The sequence below is a fragment of the Corvus brachyrhynchos genome, unplaced genomic scaffold, assembly GCF_000691975.1.
Source record: "Corvus brachyrhynchos isolate BGI_N302 unplaced genomic scaffold, ASM69197v1 scaffold14, whole genome shotgun sequence".
Classification (NCBI taxonomy): Eukaryota; Metazoa; Chordata; class Aves; order Passeriformes; family Corvidae; genus Corvus; species Corvus brachyrhynchos.
In genome coordinates, this window is record NW_008239110.1 from 22251606 (window position 1) to 22264123 (window position 12518).

General features: G+C 38.8%; 1 protein-coding gene across 1 annotated transcript in view; it reads right to left on the minus strand.

Annotated features, from left to right (window-relative positions):
* The window catches only part of NOX3 (NADPH oxidase 3), a 41386-nt gene extending 30682 nt beyond the window's left edge, over positions 1-10704 (minus strand). The window contains exons 1-4 of the mRNA XM_008637891.2: positions 10587-10704; positions 9826-9921; positions 9513-9623; positions 7628-7712 (exon numbers count right to left, since the gene is read on the minus strand). Coding sequence (XP_008636113.1) covers positions 7628-7712; positions 9513-9623; positions 9826-9921; positions 10587-10631 — 337 coding nt within the window. The 5' untranslated portion in view covers positions 10632-10704. The remainder of the gene's footprint in view (positions 1-7627; positions 7713-9512; positions 9624-9825; positions 9922-10586) is intronic.
* Between the last annotated feature and the right edge of the window lie 1814 nt (positions 10705-12518).

Consider the following 12518-nt stretch of genomic DNA (forward strand, 5'->3'; position numbering starts at 1 on the left):
TTCTTGCCTTTTTCTGCCTCTTTTTTAACCATAACTATGTGGATGAAAGTAATGTCTTATTATACTAGTTACTGTGTACTCATAGATGTAAACAGAGGATTAATTGCATAAAGACCTTGGTATTGCTGGTCTTTTATGTGCCTATCCACTTAGTGGACTCCCTCACTCCACATGCTGGAGTCCAGCTCCTCTGCAGCACCTGGGGACAGCTGTGTCCACAGGAATATGAGTTAAAGTAGAATGCTGGCCATGGAAATGGTTAAAGTAGCCAGTCCAAGAAGGTAAAACCTTCCTTCCAACAGTAGGTTATGCCAGGTGTCCAAGAGAGAGGCTGTTTTCACTGTGTACTTCTGAGGTAATCCTTTTACAGCAGTAGGTGTGCTGTGGTTGGTTGATTGTCAGGATGCACTTTATTCAAAATGTAGTGTTAACTAAGGGACTCCCCCCACCACTCCTTGACACCTGCTTCACCTCATTGCCTCATGCTTAGATATTCACTGGGAGATGAAAGACCTATTTTAAAATCCTTGTTACATTAAATTTAAAGTAAGGATTTAAACTAAATCACATGTCCTAGTCACTGGGTTGACTGGTTATTCTATTTTGAGCTGTCTCCTGATGAAACCCTTAATAAAAATAATCCAATATTTATTGATACAGGCATCCCACGTGAATATCCTGAGCACCCCAACTGCAAAATCAAGCTCCCATTTCTCCTGAATCTTTGGCCCAATGATAATAAATTTATACAAGCTGGAATAGCTTCAGCAGGATGGAGACTGAATCCAAATGGGTATGAACTGCACAGAGATAAAATGAGCCTGGAAATTAGAAGACAGATTCAAACCATCAAAGGAATGAGACTCTAAAATAACCTTTCAATAAACGAGATAATGGGATCAAGCAATCTAAGCAGCTTTCAGCCGAAGGTTGGTCATTTTATGAAATGGTGTACATGACATGACTGTGAGCGTCAGAGGGCACTGGCCTCAGTGGCCCAGCATGTCCTGCACGTGTTGTTATGGATTAGGTGCTGCATGTGAAACAACCTGGCCAGCATCAGGTGGGAGATGCTTTCTGGAGCCTGTGCATGAGAGCGTGCTTCCAGCACCCCGGTAGTGCTGGGACACTGGAAGGAAGGTTCACTGGACAAGCAGCAAGTGAGATGTGTGGATTTAGGCCATCAAAACCCAAGAGCTCAAGAAGCTCTGAGCTGCATGGTTTAGATGGCAGCTGTGTGGGGGCTGTGGCAATCTGTTCCCCAGTGTACAACTGATGTATAATCAGTATATAAACACTGTTTGTGTATTTAAGTGTAACAGCACATTTAAGTGCTGAGTGGGAAGGACGGAACTGTTCCTACAAGGGGCTCCTTTCAGAACAGATGTGTTGGCCCGGTAAGGATGTCATCTGATCCAGCTGGAAGGGAACCAAGTCACTGCTTGATGAGGACCTGATTTCTTTGACATCTGAAAGAGCTCACTCATAGGACAGGAGTGTGGGGTAAAAGTCTTTGGTAAGTTGTGGAGTTACATCCTGCACATTGTCTAGTATGGGCTAAGGGAAAGGGGAAATAAAACTTTCAAAGGATGGAAAACCCTGATAATGAATCTCTAAGTGGACTTCTACTAAGCAGTTTTATTTTGGCATCTATTATTGATTACTGTAACTTGGGCCTCTTGTTCTCTATACCTACAGGATGCTCTTTATAACTCAGGTACGATGTAATAGTCCCCATAGCCTAGGTACCATGAGAGTTTCACACAGTTAGGATCCATAGTGCTATTTTACCAAAGCTTGCCTGCAGCCTGTCAGCTGCAGGTTTTGGATTATATTTGCTCATTTAGAACAGTGACATTGACTAATTGTGGAGGTTTAAATTGGTGTTCATAGCAAAAGCTGCTTTCTCCCTTTCACCTTCAAAACAACAGATTTTTTTAAGTGATACTGCAGACTATAAAGTATTCCCATGAAATGATGACATTTCTGTTGTTTATAAGGCTACAAAATCTTGTACTTTCCCCGAAGTGCAGGATTCCACGTGATTTTTAAAAGTTCTAGTCATGTTGGCAGTGACAGGATATCTAATGCTATCTGCTAAATGATGAGTGTTGAGAGTGAAATGAGGTGCCAGTTTTCTCCAGACAGACAGAGGTCCACATTTCCTAACAGAGTATTTTTAGTTTTGGACAGAAAAAAAATTGGTCAAATGGATATAGCTTCTCAAGAAGGTCTTGAGACTCTGGTTTGATGAAGAGTACTCATGTTGCAACTTTCCCCTGGAAGAAGAGATCCACTTCCGGCAACCTAGCCCAGTAAGATTTTTCTGCAGGCTATTAGAGGACACTGTCTTTTCCATCTGCATATTGTTCTGTTCCCCTGTGCTTCTGTCAATGGAAACATAATCATGCCTTCTTCTTTGGGATCTACCACATCTTCCCTTCTGGGTGACAACCTCTCCAGGTTTCATCTGACAGGTCGAGGATATTACAAGTGTAGAAGACTTCCAGAATGAACAGGAGAGTTGTTGTTGTTGGGGTTTTTTTCTGCAAGCTATTCTGTGGTAAATGTTAATGTACAGAGCATAATGATACATTGAAAAATATTAACATTCAAACTAATGATGTACTGAATATGTTGGTTTACCTGAGTCTCCCATGATCTTACATATTGCCTGGAGTGTTATTAGATTAATACTTCTGATGGTTTTTTTGTGCTGCTAGCAAAAAATGATGCAATCTAAAAATGAATTATAGCTGGATGGTAAGAGTAATGCAAAGATCTAATTCCATTTTCAGTGCAGTTCATTTAATGTATAATAGTTGTAGCAGAATGAAGTCTGGCACCAAGCACATTGCCATTAACTAAAATATTTTACATCCCTAAAGTGCATTTTCTGAAGGTCTTTGCATCTGCAGTGTATAGGATTTACTAAGCAATTCCAAAATTAATATGCAGATTTCTGAAATTTGAGCTTACCACAGTTGTTAGTTTTTTCCTCTGCACCACTTATCTAAGTTAACCATGAGTGCAAAGTTTAAGGGACTACATCTCAGGATTTTCAGTTCATATTTTTTTTCCCTCAGTCTGCATGTCCAAATAAAACACATGGAAAAATAATCCAATCTTTTAAACAAAGTTCTTTTTTATAACAGTTCATGAAGACTGAAGGATTTTGACTGTTGTTTTTAATGACATGTGGAACCTCTGAAGCACTTAACATACATTAATTTGTATTTGACCCTAAGACATTCTATCTAGTCCACCTCTGAGATCAAATAAAAGGTTTTATTGGAAGGAGAGAGGGAAGAAAAGGGTTGCTATTAGAGCATGGTGTTTACTGTACATATCCTTAAATACAAAGAGATGTAATTAAATTATCTTGAAAGTATGGTCAATTTAGTTAGTCTTATTCAGCCAATTGTGCCTTCAGTGAAGCATGAACAACTCTCATTGAACTAAACAGAAATTTCATGTGTTTATCTGAGGACAAGGTTTCACTTTCTCTTTTTCTGCATGCCTGTACAGGATAATAATCAAATTGGAGCTTGCTGCTGGCAGTTAAACATTTTGATTAACCAGCCTATCATGATAAAGTCAACGGGTCAAATCCTGTCCTTTCTGCCCACAGCAAAGAGAACAACTTTGCAGGCAGATAACCCAGGCGTGGAGAGTTCTGCCCCCAACCAAGGCTGGGGTTCTTTTTGCCACCCATTCTTGTGCCATTCCTAGTTACTCAGAACCCCTAATTCGACTTCATGCTGCCTTTGTGAACTAAAAAGCTGCAGGTTGTGTAAAAATTAAAATAATGACCACACACATGCTTGCATTCTGTTTTGTTTTAAAGAACGGTTATAAACATCAAAGAAGAACACGACTTGGACCATTTTTTATCTTAGCTGGAAGCCTATAATCTTCAATTTAATATAGTTTCCGTCCTAGTACTTGCACTAAGTCTGGATTTAAACAATCTGACTGGAAAAAAAAAAAGTTTAATGGAAGTTTGATTTTCTGTAATTTCTGGGAGTACAACACTGAGATATCAGCTAAACGTCTTTTGAAGATAAGCATCTGCTTCTGTGAAAACTTAATCGCTTACACAAAAATGTTACTCAGGTAACATTTAACCAAAGCCATTCACACAGTCTACAAAAAAATGGTTGAAAATGGAAAGCTTTCCCAGTATTTTTAGCTATAGATTTTTCAGTGCTCGTCAGAAGCCAAACACACCTGGCATTGCCACACTTCTTTCTGCATTTTGCATGTTTTTAAAGGAAATCACACTTCTGGAATTTTTAAGGTGCTGGAAGCACCATTTCAAACAGCCTAACTCCAAAGAACCTAGCTGTCCTTCCCCTATTTTCCCTTAACGGCTTAAACTTTATTAATATCATAATTCAAAATTGTTGGAGCAAAGTATCTATAGAACCTCTCTGCAAACACCAAAACAATGCAAGTAGTTTGTTCTTTAAGATAAGCACGCCATATCAAAGTAAAAAAAAAAATCTCCGCAATACTCCCCACTTTGGAAAATGTATGAATGTGCTTTTTTGAGAGGATAAAAACAATATAGTAAGAGGTAGGTGTTGTAGAAAACATTATTTACTGTCTCTCGTAGTGTCTAACTTTCAGGCCACTGGGTCTCAACTGAAAAGTCTCTTTTCCATTAGAAAGCACAGAATTATTTGCACTGATCAAACTAAGAGTGCATAAAACTCTGATTTTATTCTAGCAGAGTTACAGGTCTATAAGGAAGATTTATTAGTGGGTGAATAACTCCCAGACAGCTCTTATCACAGACAGGCATGCAGAACGCAGGAAGCCAAACTAAGCAGAATTCCCTTTACTGAATTTTCAATGATGCCCTTGATTATAGATAGCATTGTTTACTCTCTCTTTTTCCTCCAACTTCCCTCTTCCACTAGTCTCTAATTATATCCCTTTATGACCTGACCAATTAAAGCCTGCTCTTGAATTTGTATTAGAGCTGATGAAAAATTAAAGGCGCAGATGTACTTTGTTCAAGGCCAGGCACACCTCAGCTGAGCTAGCTGCCTGTTAGAAGCCAGACAATACTAATGTTGCACTGACTATTTTTAGCACACTATTAAATAAATATGCTGGAATAACACCACCTGGGAAGCCAAGATGAATACACGTTACTTTAATAATAAAGGAGTTTACAATTTTATATTGTGAGGCTAAGCTTACTGATCTGATCTTCAAATTGGTTTAACTTCTTGCTGCCACATTTAGGCTATTGATCATACAAGGGAGAACATCCATTTAACTAAGAATTACTAAATTGCAATAGACTAATAGGAGTTGACTATGTTTTTGTGTAATAAAAGGGAATATAGGTAGCACTAGGATAAATAATGTGTCAGTTGAGAGGAAAATGGCATCTATTTACACACCATTTTAACACTGTTAGATTTTATTAAAAAGGATTCAGTGTACTCGTGGGTACCACTGAAATGTTGCTTTTCTGTCACAATATTGTTGCAGTGGGGATCCTGCAACACGCATATATCAAACCAGGAGTCCCGTGGAAAGGAAATATATATGGACAGACAGATTCTTGCTAGCTGTTTCAGAGATGTTTATTTCTCCAGCCGCATGGCCGGAGCTCTGCCCAGGAACTGTTCCAGTCACGGGACCAAGGGTCCTTCTGCCCGCGCAGGGAACACAAACCAACCAATGGGAACGAGGCTGAGCAGGGGCAGGGAAGCCCCGTGTCTGTGCCCTCAGGGCCCCTCTCCCAGGGCTACACGGCAGGGGAGGGACCCCAACACAATATGTTCTGTAGATTTTATATTTTTATGAACTTAAAATTTAATTTCAGGCAATTGAGTTTCTGGCCATTCTTTATGCAAGTCTGACTCTACAGTGATGTAGTGTTTTTCGAAATATGAAAGATGTTTCTCACTTGACTGTTAAGGAAGCAGGAATTCATATGTTGCCATGCTTTGTTCATTGGACTTCCCCATATTGTGTTTTCTTTCTCAAATATCTCATCACCTATTTTTCCATTTTATATTTTAGGGAAAAAAATCAACCAACCCAAATAACTACTCAAAAATGAACCCTTGATTTCACTCTAGAGAGTGATTTAAATGAGAATTTTATGATGATGCTTTCTGTCATTTCACATCGGCTTCTGTGTCTTTTTCCTTGAAATTAGTGAAGCCGTTAAAGTAATCACTTTTCTGATAGACTTGCACTTCCCAACCTGTCCACTTTAATGCACTAGCAAACACTTTAATACTAATCTGAAAACCAAAAACATAAAAGGTTTGACTGTGCAGTTTTGACTTCTTTTTGGAGCATGACCTATTATGCACAAAGCAAAGTTGGTTAATTTATATTCCTGGGTTGATTTCTGAATTAAAGAAGCAATGTTGCACTCTGTAGGAATCTGTTCTCTGGTGAAACTGAACTCTGATGAATGAGTGGACATGACAGATAAGTAATTCACCATAATACAATATAAGATGCACGTTTGCATCCTGTAGCCTTCCCCCCCTGAATTCTTTAGCATGACATACAGAAGACAAACATTACCTATTGGTTCTTGTTGGCAATCCTGACTTCATATTCTTGTCTCATTGCATGAGGACATTAACAGCCTATACACGCAAAAGCAACTCCCTCATGCAGGCTGAAAAAGATACTGGGACCAGAATCCACCCTGACAGCCTGGGGGTAGAACTGGTACCCTGCAATGTCTTGTGCTTGCAAATAGCCCTGATTAATTCCTCTATCTCCTTCACATTTTCTCAGAGAACTATCTATCCATCTCTGTGTGCTCGTGTCCTTCTTCACAGTGGCTTTTGTTCATTCCTCTCCGTACATCTCTTTTCCTCAAGCTATCTCCTGTTTCCCTCACATCCTCTGAATTCCTACAAACTTCAGTCTTCTCCAGGTCCTTTTACTATTTAGAGAACAGGAAGGTGCCATGTCTTTTCCCCAGCCAGGTGAACAAACACCTCAGTAAGCCACTAGGACCAGCAGAACAGATAAATTTTGATCTCAAGATGCTGTTTTTCCCTCAAGGAGGCCATTAATTTCTTACTAATGACTTAATGATTTAAGTAGGTGACTACTAAATAGTCACCTCCTTAAAATAAATATTTAGGAATCCATTGTTTTTGAGACACCTGCCTCTCTCAAATTCAGATTAAATATATTACCTGGTTGAAAAATTAGTGAAGATGTATTGTTGGGAAGATGTGTGGTATGGCTCATAAGCATCATTTCCTTACAGAATCAGATAGTAACGCTGTGTCATCTCCCAAAATATTTACCCTCAGGGATTCAATGAAAGTTATTTACACTAAATTTTAAGAGCACAAAATTGGTCAGATTAACTAAGTGGCAACTGGTGTTTACTATTCAGATGGAAAGTTTAGCGCGTTAACAGTCAAACTCTTCTCAAGCAAAAATGATTACAAATGGTTAATCAGATGGGACTCCTACACATATTTAAAACTGCAGTCAACAAATGATTGCACTAAAATATCACATCTCAGAGCTGATGGGGATTACAGCACTAGGCAGAATCACTGTGAAATTCAAAACAGTTCAAAGGCAAAGAAGAAAAAAATAAAACAAAAAAAAAGCTTACTTGCATTTAACGCTATTCCATAGGCAACCATCTTGTGAAATGTGATGTTTTTGTCAAGCTGTCTCCTCAGTGCTCCTCCACAGTACTTGGTGAAAAAGCAGAACTTGTTTTATAACATTCCTATTGGTGTTTACAACTCACATTTTGGAGAGGAGAAGAGTTCAGTACATTTGAAAATGGAATGCTGAAGGAATTCATTGGAAGCTTTGGGTTAGTTTTGGGGCTCAGGTACTTTTCTGAGTGACACTCCAGGGTTTCTGAAGCTATTCAGCCTATATAGGGGCTCAAAAAAGGGTTTGATAAAGCTCTGCTACACTTAGCTGTGATTTGTAAGTGGTTTATCTGAGCTGACATGAACTTATTTGCTGGTATAAGGACACCAGGCTGGGCCACCACCGCCTTGCAAGCTTAGCTTTAGCTGCATGAGCACATCTGAAGTGCTGGCAAAGCCAGCTTGCAATGAAAACATTTTGTCTGCTTTCAGGAAATGCACACCCCAGGAGGGTGAAGCTGTCTAGACCTCAGGTGGCTGCATGCTGATGTGTTACTGAGCTGTGCTCCCATTATTGGAAGGGCTCGGCAGTGGTGCGCTCATGGCCAGCTGGGTGCCCCTGCGCAGAGCCAGCCTGGGGCCAGGGGCCGGCTGCACTGAGCCAAAACCAACATGCTCTGCTGGAACCCAGACAGCACTCATGGACAGAATTCAGTCTCTGAGCGGTGGTGTGGGTGTCTGGATTGCTCACATGACGTGGCACGGTGCCATGACAAAGATGCTGGCATGTATCCACGTTGTTTCCCAGCAAATAAGTCTTCCAAAAATCTGGAGCACCACAGGGTGCGATGTCAATACACGGCACCTCCTTGGAAAGTCACAGGATCCAGCCCGGTGCTGGCCATGCTGGAGCCAGTCAAGTTGCTCTGTACCATGCTCCTCAAGAGCAGAATATTGTCCAGAAGAGCAAAATATTATCTGTGAGAAGAGTTCCATTTCTCTGAGTTCTTACTCAGCATCTAAGTGGGCATGCATATATTCTGTGCTAATTCACAAACTGATTCAGATGGCCAAGACGTCTTTTCTTTTCTTTTTGTGAAAGTACAACTCCTGAACTCAAAAAATTATATGTGTTCATTCCTAGCCTAAGAACTGCTTAACATCTAAGCCTAAAAATCAAGGAAACAAAAAAAAGGCAGAACTGAAACAAGAACCAGCTTACTATAAAAAAACTGTATCTTTCTATTTCTAAATTCCTGTTGTTCTTGGAGTCATGAAGTGATCAGTGATTTTTTACCCAAACATGTGGTATTGGAATTGGTCTGCCTATAATAATTCAATGCAAGTTGAAGTTTTAGCTAATAGAGCTAATGCCTTAAGTACTTCCTATTCATGATTCCAAGGTTCATGTAAACACCTCTGAGCAGATGACCACTGTTACAAAAATGCATTTACCTTGAATGAGGACCTGAATGGTGGCCATTCAGACAGAAGTGTTTAAACACGTTCGTTATTATCTTTTGAACATTTTACTTCTTCAACTTTCACTTTGCAGCTACAGAGAATACACATGATGGATATGAATTTTCTCCATTTGGCCAAGTCGTATTATTATGTCCCTTTTTTCTGTAGCTTCTCACTTTTCTCTTCATGACACCATGCTATGCAGCAGCTGCCAAAATCAGTGTTGCATTTAGAGCACTGTGTTAAACAAGTCATTTGTTTCTCTTCAGTCATGAATACTGACAATTTAAATGGTAATAACTAGGCAATAGTGTACAGGCTTCTCTATCAAAAATTAAAATTCCTTGGAAAATGTTTGATATGGATAATACTGCTGAACTACGGAAATAAAAAAGAGGATAATATGGCTATTTGAGAAATGGTACTTACAATGCTTGCTCCTCTTAAGAATGAAATAAGGTTTCTACAGACTGGTAACAGGATTAGCATGCAGTTAAAATTAAGGCACGTTGCAGAAGCTCTTGCCCAAGCCAGGGTTGACTGTACATACAACAGCATAAAGAAATTAAATTACAAGCTTGGTATAGGAAGAGCAAAAGAGAGAAAATACTATATTAATATAATACTCTTATATGGGAAAATTACTATTGAAGCATCAAAAGTTTTATGAAGGAGGTAAATAAAATCAGACTATGAATACATTCTTCTTGCGAAGCCCTTTAACAATCAATCTCATACTTACTCCCAGCATAATCCGTGTATAAATGTAAGCATTGTCATCTTCATACCAGTGGAAGGTATCAATAAACAAATACAAGTTCAGTCCCAGCCACACCAGCTACAAAGCAGAGAGGCTACAGATTAGTGCCATTTATAGTATTTTTTAATGCATATAAAACTAGTTATGGTTATAGTTTTAAGAGAATCTGAGAGATGTTTCAAACTCTCAGTGTGCAATGCAGTTCTTGATCACAGATGATAGAAATCAAAAATCCTACTGGAATGAGGCTATCTTTTAGCAAATGCAGGGTTACAGTCCTACCCCCAGATCCCCAGCAGAAGATAAAAATGATGTTTGCTGTGTCATGTTAAACTTCCTCTTAAGCACAGACCTGCTCTCTAAAAAGGCAGTAAATGCTACCATGAAAAAAATCACAGAAATTGAGGGAATTAGGAGCTAAGAAAATTCCTTTCTCTGCTCTCCATACACAATCCACCAAACTGTCTGAAAAAGAATTCAGAATATAATATCAATTAGAATTGAAAACCCCTGCTCCCTTTATCTGAGGACTAAAGTACGTGGACTTAAAAATAATTAAAAATAAAACACTAAGACTTTAAATTGTTTTCAAGACTAGTTATAAAAAGGCTGCTGAATATTTTATAGCAAGTTTTACATTAAGCTGGGGAGTATTACTGTAAGCAAACATTAAAATGTCTTTTAAACAAGCTTAAAATATTTATATATATCCAATTAGATTTTTTAATGCTAAAAATACTCACTAATAACAGCACTGAGAGTTTTTCATTCAAAATCCAGCATCCCATCCTGAGTGCCTCTTCCTATGCTAGCAGCAGCTGACTCTTGCCTTTCAGTGTAACCTGAGTTCTCTGTCCATTCCTTGAGCTTTTCTACTAACTCCTTTTGTCTTTAGTTTTTAATAAGCACCTAGTGGGAGCATGAGTTCTCTCTAGGAATTTTCTAATTAAAGACTGCCTGACAAGAACAGATCGCCCAAGTGACATGTCTCATGATCTCTGTAAATAAAATGCTGGTCCTTGTCCAGTCCTTTCTCTCTCAGAGTCATTTCTCAGCAAATGAGAGATGCTGTCATTAAATTGGCCTTTTGTATTTGGGTATGCATGTATTTGGGTGGGGGTTTTTTGCTTTGTTTTTGTCGTTTGAACAGGGTGCAACATTTCTTCAAGATTTGTCTTGTAATTCAGTTGCAAACAGCAGCATCCCTTATGTATGTATAATATGGGAGCATGTCCTGGTGAGGGCACTGCATTTACCCTTGGTTCCCCTTGCCAGAAGCTGTGCAAATTCTGCTTGTAGTAATCTCATTCTTTCTCTAGTAAAACGATTTCCTTAAGGCTTTCCTGACTAGCCTGTGAAGGAGATCTTTCTGTGAAAAAATAACTGAAAATATCTTAAAGTTGAAATGCTATCAAGCTCAGCTACTTTTTAAACCAGTGCTAATGGTCGTTAATATGAGCTAGGGGAACCATGAGAATGTTGTTACAAATGCTTTGAATGTGAACATTTACAAGGGATTTGCCTTGAGCTTTGTTTTTCTTGGATGATAAAATGAAGTATTATTTAACAAACTTTATGACAAACCATGTGCAGTAATTGGCCACTGTCCATTATGTAACTTGATATAGGCTGTCCCCCCAACCAGCCCCTTTATAGTAGCTTTGGTAATGCAGGAGCTAACAAGATAGTGAATCTTGCTGTATTTTTCAGAGGTCAAAAGATGAGGAAATAAGGGAGAAGGGAAGAAGAATGTGCAGATGGTAAAAAGAAATACTAGTAAGGTCAGATGCCAATTTTAACTACTTAAAAAAAAAAGGAGGGAGAGAAAATCCACTATCTGGATTAGCTGTACTTCAAAGGGAAATGCAGCACTGCGATGTTCGGCTTTGAAGTTCAGCCGATCCAGACAGCAATTTTCTAAACTGAGTTAAAACTGGCATCTGAAATGGATTTTTTTTTCAGAGTACAGCAGATTCATATGCTGGTTTAGGCTCCAAAATTTGTCTGGATCAGCAGCTGTACTTCAAAGCAGCACATCTCAGTACAGCATTTGACTTTGAAGTGCATGTGGTCCAGATGCCAGTCCTCTTAAAGGAGCCAATGAATCAACTGCACTTTAACTTTTGTCTGTTGAAAGAGCTATGTTTTTTCTCATATATAATGGTAATGTGTGTGGTCTCAAATATGGTATCTATCAATAAAAATATAAAGTTAACAGAAAAGCTCTTTATTTCTTCATTTTGTACAAAGGAACTGGTCAACATCATTTTATTATACTGATTTGCAGTGATCTCATCCAATTTCTAGCACAAACTATTCAGACAAGACTCAGGAAAGGACATTTTGTTGATTAAAGATGTAATGCTTTTCCATTTTGGTTTTTTTAATCATTATCATGAGCTACAACTGTCCTAAAAAGATATAGAAAAAGGATGAAAAGGGGTTCATTCTAGCAGTTGGGTAGAAAGCAGTGCTGGCCGTGCTGAGTTCCCATGCAAGAGACAAGCAACACTGTCATTAGCTTAAAAGGTCAGTTTTTGCATGGAAAGAGGTTTATGAGGTGCTGAATTCTTCCATGTAAGTATCTTAGCATTAATGTCAATGTTTGTATCAATTACTGCTACAGACCTCAATCACAGTTAGTTCTATTCTATTTGACAGCAACCTCTATCTGA